General features: G+C 37.5%; 1 protein-coding gene across 1 annotated transcript; it reads right to left on the reverse strand.

Moving 5' to 3' along the window:
- Positions 1-10894: 10894 nt before the first annotated feature.
- FAM110B (family with sequence similarity 110 member B) lies at positions 10895-12010 on the reverse strand. The gene has a single exon (XM_044657998.1). The coding sequence runs from the start codon at positions 12008-12010 to the stop codon at positions 10895-10897; it is 1116 nt and encodes a 371-aa protein (XP_044513933.1).
- Positions 12011-21174: the final 9164 nt, after the last annotated feature.

Raw genomic sequence — 21174 nt, forward strand, 5'->3', positions numbered from 1 at the left:
GGGCTCAAATATTGGCTCTTCCATATAATATCTGTGTGATCCTGTGTGGGCAAGTCACTTTATCTGGGATTAATTTTCTTCAAATGTTAATAATAGATTTATATTTGTATGGCATGCACTATGTACTAGGCAGTACTAAAAACTTTACTGTTATTATTTCATTTGATCATCACAACTCTGGGATAAAGTGTTATTATTATTCCCATTTTATAAAAGAGGAAATTGAGGCAGAGTTGTAACTCTCCCAACATCACACGCTTGGACCACCTTTGAACTCTAGTCCCAGGCCTCGCACTCTATCCACTGTGCTGCCTAGCTATCCTAAAATGAGGGGGATTGGGCTAGATGACCCTTAACATCCCTTCTAACTCTAAGACCATGTATGATTGATTTAAGGGAGGAATAAATCTTATACCTCTTTTATAGATGTGGAAACTAAGACTCAGTAGCATTACATGACTTGCCCTGTGATCACACAGCTAATATTAGGACAAAGACTCCAAAATCTGGTTCTGATTGCTGTGTTTTCCCCATCACACCAGGACAACAGAAATTGCTTAGAAATCAACTGAAAGACTCATACTAATTTGCACTCATAAAAACCATATTTCTTGACCCAAGCACTTCAGGAAGTGGTACAAAAAGTTATGCCTCCTGTGTTTCCTCCTATTAGTTAAGCTTCCATGTGTTACCATTTAATAGCTGCCATCAGATTGTTCACTTGGGGGTGATAGTGCATTCATGCATGTCCATTCCTGATTAATGAATTTCCCAGAGTTTAGGACATTGAAGGGTGGCCAGTACTCTGTCCATTGAAAGGCAGAAATGGAGAATCTCATTTCAGACCTGCTTTGTTTTCAAGGCAAATTATGCCAACAACTTAGTGTAATACTTGTGAACACTGTGTAACTTAGATGTTTTCACTTTCTCTTTCCTGGAGATTGTGCTCAAAAATACTAATTCTACTTTTTTCTTCCTTCATTTAATTTTTTAAATTAATTTAATTTTTTCAATTAACAAGCATTTTTTCTCATTCCTACCTCTGTGTCCCCCTTAGAAAAAAAAGACAAACACTTTTTGACAAATATGTGTATTCAAGCAAATCCCTAGATCGCTTATATCTAAAAATGTGTCTCATTTTGCATGTTTAGCTCATTCCTTCACCATGTTCTCCCCAGAGGTGGATAACATTCTTCATTGGTCAAGGAAGCTGATTGGCCATCAGTTTGATCAGAATCCTTAAAGTTTCAAGGTTATTTTTACAATGTTGTACAGTATAAATTATTCTCCTGGTTTGCTCAGTTCATAAACATCATTCTAGGTCCCTTTGCCTTTTCTTATAGCATTACATTCACATACAGGTAGTTTGTTCAACCATTCTCCAATTGATGGACATCTCTTTAGTTTCCAGTCCTTAGCCATTCCCCAAAGGACTGTGGGAAAATAGGAACATTGATGCACTCTAAATTCATGGAGCTCTGAATTGGTCTAGTCATTCTGAAAAGCAATTTAAAGTTATGCTCCAGAAGTTACTAAGCTGTTGTGCCCTTTGAACCAAGTATACTACGACTAGGCCCATTGCCCAAAGAGATCTAAAAAAGAGGAGAATGGTCTCTATTTCAATGCCAGTGTATTCATCACATGTAATTCAAGTCAACTGTTATTTTATAAGCATCTACTATATGAAAAGCACTGTGCTGGACACTATAATCTCTGCCCTCAAAAAGCTTTCGTTCTACACCAAGAGGTAAAGTACAGCAAAGTGAGATGAACTATTCCATTTTGGGGAACTATATTCTTTTACACATCTTGTCTTTTCATTTCGGGGCAAGCAGTGGGAATTAGACATCAAACTCGATTCTGTTATTCATTGCAGACAAAACCCATTTCCTCATTGTTGAAATGATTATTCTATGTAAGATGAACATGTATAATTTGCAGGCAATCACAAAGTCCATTAAATACATGAGAAATGATCAGAACTAGAGATCTTGAAAGCCAGACTCCAGTGGTTACTCTGTAGTCTCCAGTCCTATGACCTTGTGGGATTTTGCCTCACTGGGGAACAATATACATGTTGTATTAGCTAGCTCTTCTCACACCAAAAAGGATGCTACAAACCAGAGTAGGAGGCACTGAGCTTGAGGATTATCTGGGATCATTTTGAGCATATTGTTTTTTAAACTGCTTTTGTTGGATTCAGAAATTCATATATTCCTGGGCTCCTGGTTCAGAGTTCATGATGAATACCCTCCCCTTTCACTAATTCCCACCCCTTCAATCTGGACCTTTTCACTTTAATTCTTCCTGTGTCCTTGAACTTCACATATATTTTTATGTTCCTGGATCATCTCTTCCATGTCCTCCTCCTTGTTCTAGATTTTTTGACACCAACAAAGTAATGCCTTCTTGGCTATTCTTTCACATTTGGTCAACCAATTCACACTGACTTTTGCATTGTTTTCTGAATTCTCCAGACTCCCCTGCAGTTCTGACCATGAAAGTTAACTTCAGTGGTTCCCTATCATTTTTATATTAAAATCCAAACTCATGAGTTTGGTATTTAAAATCCTTCATAATCCAGCCCCAGACTGTATATACTCTATTTAGTTAAACTGGCTTGCTTGCAGTTTTTTTTTAAATCTTATTTTCCATTTTAGAATCAATGCTTCCAATGCAGAAGAGCAAAAGCAGTAAAGGTTAGGCAATGGGGGTTAAGTGACTTGCCCAGGATCACACAGCTAGGAAGTGTCTGAGATCAAATTTGAACCCAGGACATCCATCTTTAGGTCTGACTCAATCTACTAAGCCATTAGTTGTCATGTATATTGGGGTCATCTTTAACTTCTAATTCTATCTCACCACCTTCCATGGTTGACAAATCTTATAATTTTTATCTTTTCATCCCTTGCCTAAACTATTATAGTAGCCTGTTTGGTTTTATGCCTCAGGTTTCTCCCTTTTCAGTCCATCCTTTTAGCTGCCCAACTAATTTTCCAGAAGTTCAGGCAAGTTACTCTCATATTCAATAATCTCTAATGGCTCCATATTGGTTTTGGAATCAGATATTTCTTCATTATCTTATACTTTTGAAAAGTTTGCTTTCTCATGGTTTTCTGTAATATGCATGATTATTTCAGTAGCAAGTGCAGAACATTTGTAAATGAACAAATATTCATATATTGGGGATAGAATTTCAACATTGATGAGGGCAAGCAAAAAAATTGTTTGGAGCACCATGATTTAGAGAAGGAAGAAAAGGAGACAGTAAATATCCTAGTGGTTTTCTGTGCCATGAAAATCATACTATTTAGACCTTCCTAATTCTTCTCTTCTTCAGTTTATGACCTGGTTTTATATTATGCTTTTATGGAGGTATGTATTTCTTCAATTACATGTACTACTAGATGAAGAAAAATAATAGAGATCATAGTAGTAATATAATAACTTTGCCCTATTATTAATTAAACTAGAAAAATCTGATTCTCATTGAGGTAAATGAAGACATTCTTTACCTCTAATTCTATATGACCATTTAAAAAATTACAGCTATCCATTAAATTTCTTTTTTTGTTGAGCATGTAACAGACATGGTGATTTGATTAAATAGTCACTCTTTCCCCCATAGGGCCCAAATAAATACTCATTTACCATCCCACAGAGCATTGACATGATTAGTCAACTATGACAAATTTGAAAAGCAAATGGACATTTGGTCTCTTTTCTAGGTCAAAAGAGCAGAAGTAGAATACTTGTTTGTCTAATACATCCATAATCTTCCTTTACCAGGACAATAATTTGTCTTTCCAAAGGATATTGGGACAGAGTGAAATGAACACAGATAGGAACCCAAACTTTTAAAGTTAATTTAAACTTGGCTGACAGCAAATCTTATTTTGTCAGTCTCTCGATTTTCATTTTATATGTGAAAATAATACATTCATTTCCTTTGAAGACTATCTTTTTCATCTGCTCCATTCATTAGATTGGACTCCTCTAAAAATAATCCCTCAGCAAAACTTGACCTAGAATAAATTGTCCGTGAGTTAATTTTATAGGATCTGTTACTATCCATGCTTTTCACTTAAGGGTTTAGTGTATTCGATCATCATTATGGCACTTATACTTTCCCAATGGATAGACATAATATGGACTTAAACATAGCAAGACTAATTAGCTCTCAAGTTTTATCATCCCCACCATTCTGTCTACGACACATGGAATGATGTGGAAAAGGCAGCAAGAGGCAGCTAGGTGGTGCACTAGATGGAGAATTATATTTGGAATTAGGAAGACCTGAGTTCAAATCCAGTCTAAGATATTTACTAGCTGTGTGATCCTAGGTGAGTCATTTAACCTGTCTACCTCCATTATATATGCCTTAAAATGGGAATAAGAATAGCACCTCTCTTTCAGGGTTGCTGTGAGGGTAAAATGATATAAAATTTGTAAATGACTCTGCAAACCTTAAAGTGCCATCTAAATACTAGTTATTGTTATTGTCATTGGTTTGATTTTTGACAAGGTACTGAGGAAGTGTCACTGGGCAGCAGTCAGAATTAGATTTTCTTTCTCCCCATATTATAGGGGGTGAGATTTGGCATAAAAATTTAGGCCAGTATTCTTCATGATAGAAATTGGGGAACAATAATTTCAGTGACACACTTCATAACCCTCTCTATCCCAATACTGGAAAAGCACTTGCTTGTTTGAGGTGGCTTGTTTTGTTTCTCACAGTTGAACAGCCATGGCAGAAAGAAAACTATGGGGGTTGAATGGTATTGGTGGAAAGAACACTAGACTGAGTTGGATTTTGGCTTCATTGTCTTATATATTCATCCTGCGCAAATGGGGATAGGCTGTAGTCTCTACTCCCAATCATCATGGGGCACCTGGTGGCATAGTGGGTAGAGTGTTGGGCCTAGAATCAGGAAAATCTGAGTTCAAATCTGATTTCAGACACTTAATAGATTTGTGATCCTGGACAAGTCACTTAACCTCTGTTTAGCCCAGTTTCCTCATTTATCAAAAAGGGATAATAATAGTACTGACTTCTCAGCATTGAACCTGGCATATAGTTAGTGCTATATAAACATTAGCTATTTTCATCTTTTACTTGCACTTTGGTTGACTTGAGAGTTTTATGCTTCTGAAATCTGTAGTGTTTCATGATTCCAAACCACAGAACATCATTAGGTATATTGGTGTTAAAAATAAATTTTAAGTGAAATTCATGAAAATGCAGTGACTTTCCCCTAATATCTGCTCAATTCTCGGCCGGTTTACTGTCCACATCATACCCAAGATATTCATCAGTTGAAGTAACTGGGAATGATTAGCCTAGAGAAAATGTTTTTTTGGGGAGAAGGGGAATCTTAGCTGTCTTTGAGTATGCCATATGCTATCATATTTGAGGAAAGATTTATTCTGTTTGGGCCCAGAGGCAGAGAAATGGGTAGAAGCTGCAAATTTTGTGTGATGTGAGGCAAAAAACCTTCCCACCAAATTCAATTATTTAAAAGTGGGATGGATTCCATCGAGGGGCAATGGGTTCTCCCTCCCTGAAAGGCTACTAGTAGAAGATCACCACCTATTAAATACATTAGGGTGGGCACTCCATCATGTCTGGGCTGAATTAGCCCTGTAGGATCTATTGAACTCTGAAATGTTCAGATATTTTTCCTAATGGACCTCAATCAGCTGCCAATCCAACTTCAAGTTACTATTGGAACAATATATAGTACAAGTAATCGTGAAACTCAGAAAAATAAAAGTTAGCAGTATTTAGTAGTAGCCTAAGGAATTGTTGAATTAATAATTACTTGCAAATTTATTTTTATTTCAAATGGAAATGGTATGGTGTCTTCAAAGCAATCATAGGATCATCATTCTTTTGGTGACTTAACCATAAGTAAACAAAGCTGATTCAGTTCTCTCTCCCCAGTGTTCCATTAAGCACTTTGTTGTTTTTTTTTTTTCTTGAATGAGTACACTTCCAACCAATATGCATGCCCCTTATGGAAGGAAAAAAATGCTGCTGTGAAATGTGATGAAATGAATCTGATTGGCATATTATCAAAATGCACCCTGAGTTTTGAAATCCTGCCAAACCTATCTGCCTTCACGGTGTTATCCTTGAAATGCCCTTGATCAATGAGATGAGATACAGCCTTTAAATCACAGTCTACTCAATGGCCTAATCTCTTTGAACTCAGTGGGATGGATTGTTCATAATGGAGCAGCTCAGAAGCATGTGCCCCTTTATTTCCTCACAATATTATTATCTGTAAATTAACTGAAATGATTAGTTTGTGATTGGCTGTTACATATTGTTCATGCAGATATTCAAGATGGCATTTGACTCTTCTTGGAAATGCAAATGTCAGGCAGCAGGTAGGACTTTAAAAACTACTTGAAGACCTCCATTAAAGAATGATGAGAAAAAACAAATGCTTGGAGATTCCATCTGTGTTGAGAGTGCCATTGGGTAATGGAATGTTAGAGGATGGTGCAAATGGTTCTATAGGGGGTTTGTTGGTGGTTACAAATTTAGTCATGTTCAATAGGGCCATACCAGCACCATCATCCTTGCCATACGCTAAATGAAGCATATATCCTGAATTTTAAATATGACAATCCTACACAGGATAGTGGGGGGCAGTATGTCTATGGATACCCTTGGAATCAGTAAGCCTTGGATTCGACTCTAGCCAGTGACACATACTATCTGTGTGGATATGGGCAGGTTATCTCAAGCCATTCCATATTTTGCCCTGCGTAGCCCTATAAGGATAAGTTGCAAAGGTGTCGTCGATCTGCTTCCGTGTTGGGAGTGCCCCCACACCAGTGAAATGAGGTTTAATAATACTTGGAGTAAAAATATCACCAGCAACTATCATTACCTTCCATTCAAGTTTTTAATTTATAAGGAATTATAGTCATTTATAAATTCCCTCAATTAGATTCTAAGTTTATGGAAACAGGGACTATTACCCATTTTTCTTTGTATATCCAATGCCTAGTACAATGCCTAGCACATAACAGGCACTTAGTGTTCAGTGTATTGAATTGACTCAAGCCTTGAAAAAGTCACATCTGTACTCAATTTGCTTCCCCAGGGTTTATTAATGGGTCGGTTTGGAAAAATGACTGGCAAATTGTTATATATCAGTCTGAGAGTATTCCAAATGTACAATAGTTCTATGAACAGACTACCTAACCCTATTAAGAACCCAAGAGAAATCGGAATGAGTTTCTCCCTCTTCCGTATAAAGAACAACCTTAAAAGTTCCTATTTATAGAGAGGGCAATGCAAAGTGTAAACACTGCCTTGCATAGATTTGCTCTGAATACAACTTGCCTGTGATTATGAGGGAGGAAATGAGCATTTGTTAAGTGCCTACTATGTGCCAGGAACTTTGCTAAGCTTTACAAATAATGTTTGGTTCTCACAAGTCTGGGAGGAAGGTGCTAATATGACCTCTATTTACCGATAAAGGAAACGGAGTCAGAGGCTGAATGACTTGCCAAGGGTCATATAGTTAGAAAGTATATGAATCTGGTTTTAAACTCAGATTTTCTTGACTCTAGGTCCAGTCCTCTATCCACTGTGCCATTTAACCTTTTTTACTCAGCACCAGAAAATACATAACTTTTGGCCTCAAATTCCTACTTGTCAAGAGGCAGTGTTTTGTATTGGCAAGAAGACTGGACTGGCAGTCAGGAATATCTGGGTTTGAATTCCACCTCTAACAATTACTATGTGACTGACTCTGAGAAAGTCACTAAACCTCTCTCAGCCTCTGTTTCCTCATCAGTAAAATAGGGGTACTATTATCTGTAGCATGTACCTCACAGGTTTTTTTTTAAAAAGACTTAAATTTTAAAAGATTAAATAAGATAATGTCTGTGAAATATTTTGCCTTGGGTCAGTTATAATAACTATACTATTCTTATTTAGGTGCAAAGCATTAGAGATCTATTGCTCTCTGAAAAAAGCAAAAAGTTAGGTAAGATTTAATATGGGTTTACAGAGAAAAATGACTTTAAATATTCTTTTGGTTGTTTCTTCATTTATAAAATAAGAGAGTTGGACTAGATAGCTTCCAAGGTCCCTTTTAGCTCTGAATTTATGGTCCTATGATGTTATAAACTCCATTTAAAGAAAATCCTGTTGTCAGTCCTATTTCAAAGTCAAGTAGGACTCACAATAGAAAAAAGTAACTTATAGAAGAATTTAAATTGAATAGAGATCCAAACACAATTTACATTCCCTTTTCCCTATTTTCAGAAGTGAAAAACAAAGGAACCATGGGTTTCTGAGCAATGATACTTGTGAATCTTGCATTTTCTCTGTTTTTTTCCTGAAAATATGTAGAAGTGATACAAGTTTATATGAAAGACAATATAATACCTCATCGGCTGAATTACAAATGGGTCTGCACTGTAATATTTACTTTTTCAATTATATTCATCATATTGTTAGAGTAGAAAGTGTACTTAATTTTCAGTAAGAGGACCAGGACTCTAATCCTGCCTTGGACACTTTGGGCAAGTCACAACCTCTGGGCTTCTGTTTTCTCATATATGAGAACAAAGAAGAGGGAATGAACTACGTAGCTTATACAATCTCTTCTATCTGTAAATATTATATTGTTAGTTTTCTTTTTTCTCTCCTTTTTTGATGAGTCATATGGTAATAGAGAAGGGGAAGAGTCCATCTGTAAACAAAGCATTCATAGTACCAACCTGTTTTAAAAATTAAATAAATACCTATGCAACAAATAAATGTCCATTGAATGAATATCTACTACCCTCTTTCTCTCCCATCCAGGAGTGGTTAGTCCAATGATGGCAGAAAGAAGAACACCTTAAAAGGGAACTGAAATGTCTCCTAAAATGGAAATGTGAAAACTGCAGATAATTTCAGTGTTAACAGTGTTAGATTTCTTCAAATAAAAGACTAGCTATTTTGAAATAATGCCTTCTCTGTAAGAACATATAAATATTTACTACCAAGGAGTCATGTGAAAGACTTGCAAGAGATGTCAGAAATAGAGGCTCAAGACAAGAAAAAACCCAGTCCTGTCAGGTAAGTGTGAAATAAGCAAAGAAGTAAGAAGCTATTTCGGGAGTCTGGATGAAACTCTTCTAGACCCACAGGAAGATGTTGCTATAGCTACAATTAAAAGCACTGATGCTCAGAATTATGGGAATTCAGTAGCAAGTCACCGCAGCAGAGTTTAATCCAGACTTCTTCCCACAGCTTTGGCTCATAGAGATGTTGTGGGGGTGGGAGGTGAAAGGATAAAAGAGAAAACACCACCAAGAATGGCTGCACCAGGAGCAATTTATTAGCATAACACTTTTTTTTTAAGATTTCATAACAACTGAAGTATGTACAAAGTCTTACAGCATTTACACCATAAAAAAGTTTCTTATTAGCTGATGAAGTATATAAGGTAGGGATGCGATGTACTTCAAAGCATGAATATGAGAATAATGAAGCAGGCCACTGTACTTTCAACTTTTTTTGCTACCACACCACAACTGTCTGCTGAATGACAGTTCATTAAACCATTGGGAAGACATAGATTGTCTTGAAAGGGGATTGGGGTAGGGAAATAACGGGTTGATGGACTGCACTAACGACCATAAAGAGAAGGGAAAAGAAAAAAAATCTACATACTGTTGTGTTTCTACAGTTTCCTAGAGCTGTAAGGGACGTTCACAGCCTGAGATATAACATATGCAAGACGACAGAATCACACCTTTTCAGATACAGGTCAGCTATTGAATGTCTTTACTTTTGAATAGGAGGCTTTATACTAATATGGCTGTGTGTTTCCATTTTTTGTTCTTGAACTCTTCAAATAGGTCAAACCCAGTAAACCCACCCTTCCCCTCAAAAAATAAAGGAAAAAGAAAAAAGAAAAGATGGAAGGATGCGTTTGATAAATTTTTTTTTAAAGGGAGAAAAAGAAGGCATTTAGTATCAGCTTTAGGGTCCAGCCATTCCTGTCAAAAGTTTAAGACTGGGAATCTTTGAATGATCAACAAAACACTGCTCTACCTTTCCCCTTCCCTCCCCCATACCAAATAGCCTTCCACCTACCACCTCCCAACTTGATTCACTCGTGGATGTATATGCTCATTTTTCCTTGGGATCAGGACTAAGTAGACCCAGAGATATCTCTCTCTACTGATTTAAATTCAAGGCTTGGCTGAATTATTTCTCCTATAAGAATTTCTGAATGGTTTGTGCCTCCAGACTGCAATGTCAGGATACGGTGTGAAAATTTCAGGAGATATTGATAAGTATCTTATTTTCCAATCTGTTCCTCAAGAAACTTAGATCCCTTTAACCTTGCATAGGCCAATGCATCATTTTTGAGATGAAATCCACTTTCCCCCCCATTCTTAACTCTTTCACTTGCAGGCTAACTGGGCATTATTTTAAAAAAGAATTATTTAAAGATTCCATTCCCAACTCAAAAGCCAATAATGTAGGTTGACAAATTTTAATTAAGACACATAAAGGTGGGCTATAAAAACACAACAACTACATAAATATTGAAGAAGTCGTTATGCCATATTCATGTAAACAGTTCTGATTAGAATGAAGTTATGCCCTAACTAGATTCTTGTCTTAAACTTTTGGCAGATAATGCGTATGCTCAGCCAGGCTCTGTGGTTATTGTTCAAGTGGAAGCCAGGTCAGTTCACATGTTGACAGGCATGCAACTTGAAAACATTGCACAACAGGCAACACAAAGAGATTGGAGAAGTTTACGAAACTTCAAGTAGACTTCACAACCCTTCACGACTGACTATTCACAGACAAAGATATGGTCCTTCCTCATCCTACTAGAGGGAGCTGGTCTCCACCCTTCTCTCACACATGAGATACTTTCTGTGACTCTCTTGCTTGCTTGATGCTATACAACCACTTGATGATTCGGGCATTTCTCTCAATTGCAGAAATGCCATATGGCACGCGGTCATTGGCACTGTCGTCATTTCTAAGGTCGCTGTTGCTGTCCTGAGACTGTTCACAGTCTGAGCTGATCATGCTTGCACTGCGAAAGTTGAGGGATATTATATCGGAGTTAGCCCTTGCAAAGTTCTCCATCCCAAGGTTTTCAAGTTCTTCAGGATCCAAGCCACAGTAGTTAAAGAATCTCTCCACATCGGCGTCCACACGAAAGTATCTGTCACTCAAGTCTGATTTGGACCGTTGCAGGGAGGGTCTCCGGCTGACTCCACAACTGGAGGGTTCTATTGGGTCAATTTCGGGAGATTTCATTGTGGCAATGGCAGCAACCTTAGGTTTGGGGGGCAGCGGCGGTGCCGAACTACTGCAAGGTATTGCTTTTAAAGGTTTCACACTAGTCACTTTGCGAATGTCTGATGAGCTATGGGAAACGTGCAGGAAGGACTCCGCTGAGTGTTCTAACAGCCTTCTGCTGACATTTGAGTTGCTCTCTTGAGGACTGCTCCGACCTTGGGTGGGGTAAACTTTTAGGGATTCTGCAAATGAGTGTCGGTTTAGTTCTGCTGAATCCGATCTGTGGGGTGGCCAGTTTCTGGTACTGTGTTTGTGACCTGAACCTGAGCTGGAGCCTTCAGAACTATTAATAATATTTTTCAGTATCTCAAGTTTTAAGTTCTCCCTCTGCATACCACTCTCAGTCTTTGCATTGTTGTTAAACACTTTCAGGGTCGGGCTGCCCAGTGCTCGCTTTGCAGCGGGGCAGACAGGTGGCTTTGCGAGCACAGCTGGCTTCACAGGTTCCTGTTTGGCATTGATGACCTCTTGGCTCTTTACATATTTTGCCTTATCAGCTTCTAGTCTTTCCACCGCACTAAGTCTTTTGGGATTAGGCTCCGCTTGCCTGCGAAAATAATCTGGTCCTTTGTTCAGGATGCGGAGGGGGACCGCAGATGTGAACGTAACGGCTGGACTGACAGGTTTCACCATGCTACCTGTCTGAAGTGTCTCTGTAGGCATGTTGGGTGGTCTTTCCCCCGCAGCCGTTTTGGATTCTCTTCTGGGCTCTTCTGAACGGACTTTGTAGAAACATATACATTAAGCACGAGGAATGGTGGATGGATCTTTGGAATCTGAGTGTCAGCAGTTCCTCATCTCACTGTGAAGAGTTCATTAGATGCTACTGTGTTTCTCCCTCCCTCTTTGAAGGCGGGCTTGTGTACAAAGGGCCACCAGACACAAGTCCGTTTAAGTCTGCTCTGCTGATTCCTTTCTTTTCACAGAAGGAGGTGGGAGTCTCTCTTCCGAGGTCTTTGTGCTCAACTACAGGCAGGGATCTGAAAAACAAAATAACCAACCACGGGTGAGGATGAGTGTGTGACATCATAGCTATAGCAACAGAGAAATTCTGTATAGACTCCTTTAGTCACTGGCTGAATTACAGCCCTAGGCGGTGCAGTCAAAGCGGGCTGTCTCATCTGAAGCATTCATACCATCATACCTTTGGGGAGTGTGCATCAGTTACAAATGATGAAAAACTCAGGAAGAATGGTTGAATGCACAGATGCATCTGAGCCAGCATCTGATTTAATCAGTTCTATATAGATAGGCTAAAGGAAACAGCAGCTCAATCAAAACTAAGTAACTATTCCAGCTGTTTCTCCAGAAGTGAGGAGCCTCCTCTGAGCCCTGATTAACAAAGGTACTGTGTAGGGTCCTGGAGTCTGAGTGCTAGGAATAGTAATAAACATCATAATTTTTTAAAATAACTCTAACTTTCTGTCTTAGAATCGATATTAATTATCAGTACAAAAGCGGAAGGGCAGTAAGGGCTATTCAATAGGGTTTAAGTGACTTGCCTAGGATCACACAGCTAGGAAATGTCTGAGGCCAGATTTAAACCCAAGAGTTCCCATCTCCAGGTCTGGCGTTTTATCCAATGAATCACCTAGTTGCCCCTCATGGCTTTTTTTTCTTTTTAAACCCTTGCTTTCCAACTTAGAATAAATATTGTATATTAGTTCCAAGGCAAAAGGGTGGTAAGAGCTAGGCAACTGGGGGTTAAGTGATTTACTTACCCGTGGTCACCTAGTTAGGAAATGTCAGATGTCACATTTGAACCCAGTACCACCCATCCTCTAAGCCTGGCTTGCTGGGCCACCTAGCTCCAACCCCATCTCCCCCAAAACTTTTAAAATGCCTCTGTTTCTGAGAGAAATCTTAATTTAGTCTGAAATGCAATTTTGATTGTAATCCATTTGTTTTCAGTGGAGAGAACGATTTCTCTCACCATTAATTACCAATTTTTGGATCACACAGGAAGTCATCACTTCCTCTTTATGTTTCTCAAAAACAGAATGGGTGGGGGGAGACAACAGGGAAAGCTAGAGATAATCCATTTGCTTGTTATCCAGTAAACATCCATTACACAAGATTCAATTTAAGCTCTGGGCTTTTTCTTTACCTGTACCCCATTTCTGGAATGCTCTTGGTCCTTAATTTCTCCCTGCTCGTTTCCCTAGCTTTCTTCAAATCCCAACTCGAATCTCAAATTTCACAGGAAGGCCTCTCCCGTAACCCCTTCTTAATTCTGGTGTTTTTTCTCTTTTATTTTTTCTTATCTTAAATAGGGCTTATTTGTATATATTTATTTGCTTGTGTCACAATTAGCTCCTTGAGGGCAGAGAATGCCTTTTGCCTCTTTTTTGTATCCCTATAGCACTTAGCACAGGATTTGTCACATAGCAGGCACTTAATAATGCTTATTGACTGATTGAAACACACATACGTGAGAGGCAGCACATATTCCTTTAGGACAGAAACCTGGCCCTGGTGTCTAGAAGACTTGGATTCCAATTCTGTCTCTGTATGATCTTAAACTTTCTGCACCCAAAGCAAATTTCTTTAGAATATAAATTATAGGAATTTGTAATCTATATCAGAAGAGGAAAATTTTACAAAGAAAGTTTTCTAAACTGATGAACTCAATCTATCTATCAATCAAGGAATATTTATTAAGTTTCTACTACTTCCCAGGCACTGAGCTCAGTTTTGGGAAAACAAAGAGAAAATCAAGCCAGTTCCTGGCTTCAGGGAACTTACAAAAAAGAACTCTTAGGGGGCAGCTGGGTAGCTCAGTGGATTGAGAGCCAGGCCTAGAGACAGGAGGTCCTAGGTTCAAACCCGGCCTCAGACACTTCCCAGCTGTGTGACCCTGGGCAAGTCACTTGACCCCCATTGCCTACCCTTACCAATCTTCCACCTATAAGTCAATACACAGAAGTTAAGGGTTTAAAATTAAAAAAAAAAAAAAAGAACTCTTATTTCATTAAACTGTTTCTATGGTGCTTTTAGATTTTCAATGAAATCATCTGCCCAAACCCCCTCACCTGCCTAATAGAAAATCAGTCTTTCTAAAGTAAAGCAAAATTATATATGCTTAGAGTTTAGTCCATCAAACACTCCAAACTGTTTTCTTTAAATAGTATGGGGGGGGCAAAGAAGGGCTTAGTTAGATGATTCAGTGGATAGAGAGCTAGGCCTGGAGACAGGAGATCTTGGGTTCAAATCTGGCCTCAGACACTTCCTAGTTATGTGAACCTGGGCAAGTCATTTAACTCCAATTGCCTAGCCCTTTCCATTCTTCTGATTTGGAACTGTTATTTATTATTGATTCTAAGATATAAAGTAAGGGTTTAAATTGTATATTTTCTATATAATATATGTAAATATATATATATATATATATATATATATATATATATATATATTGGATACAAAATCTAGACTGATTTAAATGTCAGATATATGAAGAAACATTTGCCTACTTGTCACAATTGCTCCTAATACCTTGATCCTTCCTTTAGTACTTAGGACCTTTTCCCCTTGAAAGGTGCCTGTGATTTTCTTTCAGGGCTTTCATTTTGGGGGATGCTCCCAGACTGGCCAAGTCTCATTCCCCTCACAGCTGAGCTGACTCTAAGGATTTTGCCTCCCTGCCCCATCACAGGGACTTTCACCTTCCCCTTCTCCCCTTCAGCTCTAGTATTGTCTCCTCCCGTTAGAACATAAACCCCTTGAAGGCAAGAACTGGCTTTCTTTTTGTCTATATTTGTATTCCCAAAGCTTAGCACAGTGCTTGGCACATAGTAAATACTTAATTAATGCGTACTGCTTTCCTGTTAACACCTAGCTAAAAGAAGCAGTTACTTTTATGTACTTAAAATTCCTAGTTTTCTTACATTGTCAGTATTAAAATGTCAATCACACTGAAAAAGTATGCCTTATATTATTTAAAATTTGGGGGGGCAGCTGGGTAGCTCAGTGGAGTGAGAGTCAGGCCTAGAGACAGGAGGTCCTGGGTTCAAACTCGGCCTCAGCCACTTCCCAGCTGTGTGACCCTGGGCAAGTCACTTGACCTCCATTGCCCACCCTTACCACTCTTCCACCTATGAGACAATACACCGAAGTACAAGGGTTAAAAAAACACAAACAAAAAAACTTGGCTAATGTTGAACAATTATATCTACTAATGGGAATAACACATATAATCTGAAATTAAATTTGAATAATTTGATATTTAAAAAAAACAACTACAACTACATGCCAATATATAACAAACAGCAACATTCCAACACAAGACTGCTACATAAGGAAGGTTAACATTGAACTTAATACACAATGTCTTGAAATCTATCTTGTACAGCTGGATGACTTCATTACCTATGGCAAGGGTTAGAGAACATATGAAAAAAAATCTGCATTCCAAAGCAATTGGTTAATGGCCTTCCTTATTTTTATTGCTTTTTTCCATTTATCTCTATCTATTCTTTCTTCACTTCTCATTTTGATTATCAGTGAAATAAAGACAGTTGCTTTGGCATGCACACACACATGTGCACACACACAAGCCTATAGTCTTACACGCTTCCTCTCCTCTACCCCAATTCCCTCCCTGGGATTCTTTGAACCTGGGTTACTTTGATCTTAAATCTTCCTAAGGCACACAATCAGTACATCGTATCACCTTCCTAAGAAAGCTGATTGCCATCACCTTCATGCAGGATTATAATTAGGGAAACTAAAATTTAGAAGATTGAGGTATTGAACCAAAATGTCAAGTAACCATTTACCTACTCAAATAAATACAGAGATATTCACAGAAAAATGCTCCATTCTCACAGCAAGGAAAGAAAATAAAATACATATTACTAATAACAAAATTAGAAATAACTCATTTCTTCTCCTTGAAGTCTTCTGAAATACATTCTCTAAATAAAAACCATCAATTTTGCTTTGATGATAAACTAGACACGATTTCAGTAATCTGCTCAGAGGCCTGCCATACTAAAAACATTTTCCTATTCAGGGTCTAAGGAGCCCCAAGGCAACTTCTGCATACATGATTTCCCCTGAATTTGCAATTCTACATTGACATTTCAATTCTGTTTAAAAAGAAACCTCTTCTCATTAAGCTTAGAAAGTTGTTTGTTAGAACAGATTTGAAATGAAAATAAGAAGGTAAAAAGCAATTCTTCTCTGGAGAGTCAGCCACCTAATCAGGATATAGTCCTTAAATTTCACCTTGAAAAGTTATTCTGCCATCTTAAAATGTCATGACTATGAAGATATTCCAACTTTCTTGGGGGGGGGGAGGAAATGGCATAGTGGGCTACTTTGAGAGGGCAAGGCCATCATTACTTACATATCATACTAGAAATGGAGGAACAAACTTGGACACAGGAAGGCATAGTGAGATCTGGAGAACTGATCAGTGTGGCAGTTCTCTGGCCTGTTACTTGGTTGTTACAATAAGCTATTACCTAGGATAAATCAATCTCTACATTGGGTTGTATTGCTAATCCTGCTGACTACAATAGTATGCTCCAGTTACCCTGCTTGAGAGGAAATATTAAAATTGTCTGAAATCTATCAGCATTCACTGTTGTTTCAGTTGATGGCCATTGAGACAGGATTAGCTTGAAAAATTCCTTCATTCTGCAGTCAACCTATTCTCTCCAAATTTAGTTGCGTTGGTCTTTGGACAACAGACCTGGTTCTCCTATGGAGTCTGTACTAAAAGCTTTGCAAGGCTGAACCAATCAGCCAGAATTTGCTCTCCAATAGAATACTCTGTGACAACCTAGGGTTACCTCCATGTTACAATGAGGCACCACCATAGAACTGTTGCGGAGGAGGTTAGGACTAGATTTAAAAAGTAAAAATGCCAAAGAAAAGGCCTGTCACTAATGATTTTACTTTGTTTCTTCCCCAGGTTTGGTTATTTTGTTGTCTTAATCAGAGAACACTCTGACTATGATCTCATGTTTGGACTACAAAATAAAGAATAGTGTAGCCTTCAACTTTTGAACAATAACATATTGTCTGAATACTCATTTCTCAAGTGCCTCTCCTTTCAAGGATAACATTTACCATTTATGTGCCTCACACAAATGTTCTAAGGATTAATAACAACATATCCAGAAAGAGAATGGAATTCGGCTATTGCAGAGAAAAGAAGTTTTTCCTCCTTGCTTTTGTTACTAATGTCTTCTATGTCTCTCTCTCTCTCTGTCTTTCTGTCTCTCTCTGCCTCTCTCTCCCCTCTCCATTAGACTGAATTTTGTTAGGGGGCATAAAGGATATATAGAAGAGAAGTGTGAGACAAAAAAGAAAAGCATGTCAAAGCATGATTGACAGTGGTCATGGGGAGAGTTCCCAATTCCTGGCCTGTTTTAGGAACCATTCAACAAAATTAGAGAATGATATCATGCCCAGTACAGCATTAGATGTTGGGAGTAATGAAACAAAAAAGAAAGAATTCCTAAATCTTTAAGCAGTTTATATTGTACTGAGGAGATACAATATACACATGGAAGAATCAGAAGCCATGAATGGATGTTGCAGAGAGGTAGATTAAATGCTGATGTAAGGAAAATCTTTCTTAACCATTTAAACTATTCAGACTAGATCAGGAGATAATGAATACGCAATAAAAATTTTCAAGCATAGTTTGGATGACTACTTTTGTCTGTTTCATTATGAGTTGGATAAGATGTCCCCTGTGCCATGGCATTTTAATTTTTATATCTCTACAATCTAGCATGGAATCTTGTAAACTGACAGGCTAGAAAAATGTTGACTGAATTCCAAGTAATTCTCCTTGGCTCCAGAAGGAAGAACTGGTGGCAGAAAGGGAGATCAAAAGAAAATAAAACAGAACAAACTTCCAAACATTGAAAAGTACAATGTTCTACCTCTGGAAATACTAATTCCCTATTGCTGGAGATCTTCAAGCAAAGGCTGAGTACTTATAAATATTTCTACTCAAGTCTTAGTTAGGTTAGATGATCTCCACTTCTCAGACTCCTTCCAGCCAGTCCTTTTACCTTCAATTCCCCTCAGGGTTTCATCTCCACTTACCATCAGAGCATGGACTCTATCACTAGAGTGACCCCCTGGGCTTTGAAATGCCAGGTTTGACCTCATTTTGATCAGTTTCAGGTCTCTCCTGCACTTCTGGGACATCCCTGGAAATGTTACCGTGCCCTTATACATTTTCTCCCCACTTGTAGCTTCCAATTTCCACTTATGTGTTTTTCCCCCATTAGCATGAAATGGCCTTGGGCACAGGCACTCTCTTGTTTTCTTTTATTTGTGTATCTATCATTTCACACAATGCTGGGACATAGTACATGCTTAATAAATCCATTACCTATTTATATTTGCCTCTTAGGTCCTGGTGCAATGTTGAGATTCCATTGCAGAGGCTTGTAACCAACCAAGGAATGTACTGCCTGGTGACAATTGTAGGGAATAGACTCAGATTAAAATGAAAAGACATTGAGGGGCATATCCAACTTATTAAGCATCACAAGAATCAATCTGAATTGTTAGCCAACTAAGATTCTGGAATGACTGGAACCCCAAATTTCTACTATTACTGATGGCAAAATGTCAAGCATAATTGAGATTTATATAACTGGGGTAGCTATTTCATTTTGAGGTAGCTTCAAAGAATTTTAGGATTTGAAAGGGTTTTAAAGAATATTTAATATAACTCTCTTATTTTATAGATGAGTTCAAAGCACATAGAAAGCTTAACGAATTTATCCAAAGTCAAAAACCACCTAATTGTTATCTGCTTATTAATTTTTGAAATAACTTGGGTAGGAGCCAATCCCTTCTCTCTCTATTCCTGGTTATTCCAATATAGGCAAACAGATTCAATATCTTCATAATTTAAGCAAATATAGTCCTTAAGCTATCCCGTAAATATTAAAAAAAATTCAAATTGTCTAACAATTTAAAAATTATGAGAAAACTTAATTCTATAATTTAAGGGTATATCTTATCACAAAACAGCCAATGTTTACTGAATAACCACTAAACAGAAGTTATCATGACAGATGCAGTAAAGAATAGAAAGAAGCACAGGGGTTTACTCTCAGGAAGCTGAGGAAGAAGGATTTTATAAGGAAGAAAGAATTTACAATCTATACAGAGAGAGAAAACACACCACTATAAAGAGGAAGCCAGAACATAAGTACTTCTGGAATTTGGAGATGAGAATATCATGTTCTGAGGTGGTCTGGGAAAATTTCATGGCCTTTAAGATGGCACTTAAGCGTGGATAGGATTTTAGACAGGAAGAAAAAAAGTTCCTTGAATGTTGGCGATGGATGCTGATTTGACCAAATCAATTAAGCAACCAACCAACCAAGAAACATTTATTAAAATCTAATACTGTCCCCAAAACTATTATTGTAGTTTTAAACATTAAAAACTTCAGAAACATAAATGCCACAAACTTATAGAACATAATTGTAAAGTTTGATTATTAGAAATGTAATATTGATTTTTCTTATTAAAATTCATCATAGCGCCTTATTGTATTATTCATCACTCTAATTGATTTTTGAACTTTATAGAAAATGTCATCAGCTGCTGCTGAATGACAGAAAATATTCCATTTGTAACTGTAAATTTCTGATCATGTGAAAAATGAGGATTTTATGCAAACACAACAGTTCTGACATCATAAGAAAAAGTCTAACCAAATAGATCGAGTGACCAAAGTAGTCAAGAGAGAGGATACTTGGTACTGGTTCACCAGTCTGAGAAAGTGGTGTACATGCAGAATGCCCTTTTTGTTAAATTTTTTATTATTCAAATTTATAAAATTAAAATAAAATAAACTTTTAAATGCTTTTATTAAAAATAAAAGTTTGTTGTATATTTCTGAAGTTACTGAAGTTTAAAACTGCACTAAGTCTTATGGGACACTGTATATATCTAGCACAGATTTAGTCAAAGTATGACATAGGAAACAAGAGGGAGTCTGCCTATGAATTGCATATAAACTGAGGTTGTGTTGAAATACCAGCTTCTTTGGGATGTGACTTACTTTGTTAATAATGATAGTTATCTAGAACTATCAAGAATCTATAGAACCCTTTCAACCTTGCATGTGTAGTATCATAATTTATTAATTTAAAAACAGCAAGTTAATACAAAAATATAATTTTACTATCTGAAATACATTAAACACATGAAGGCCCTGTGATGTAGTGATAATGACGCATCTTTGGGTATGAACAAATCAACCCAGCAGTGATTTGGCAGATGAATCCCTAATACAGAGGTTTAATGATTGAACCCCGTACCTTCTAATGCCTTTTAATGTCCAGTACTCTGTCTATATATATACCATGCTGCTTTTATTCTATCTCTACGTTTTAAAATGCTAATTACCTTCTAGTCTCAAAACCTCTGGTCAACTCCTTCCTCCCTCCACTTCCACATCCAAAATCTTCCATTAGCTCTACATAATGATTTCTTGCTGCCATGTTTGAATAGAACCTCGGTTTGAATGTAGTTCATAGAAAACAATCCTCTTTTATTTTTGTCTTCATACTTTCACGTAGTCATTCCTTTTTATTTCTTCTTCCAACACACACTGGGACTATTGCAGTAGCATCCCTGTTTAAGTTCTTTTCTTCTAGTTCAAAGGTGTCTAATACTGATTAATTTTGCTTCAGAGCTAGTTCTTACATGTCACTCCTATAAAAACCTTCTTTTTCTCCTATAAGACACAATTGTAATTTTTTTGTTAGCCTAATATTCAAGAGCTCTCCCATTTTGGCTTGTGTTTGGTTTTCCAAACTTTTCCCCTGTCAAACTAA

Source organism: Gracilinanus agilis, chromosome 1 (genome assembly GCF_016433145.1).
Source record: "Gracilinanus agilis isolate LMUSP501 chromosome 1, AgileGrace, whole genome shotgun sequence".
NCBI lineage: Eukaryota > Metazoa > Chordata > Mammalia > Didelphimorphia > Didelphidae > Gracilinanus > Gracilinanus agilis.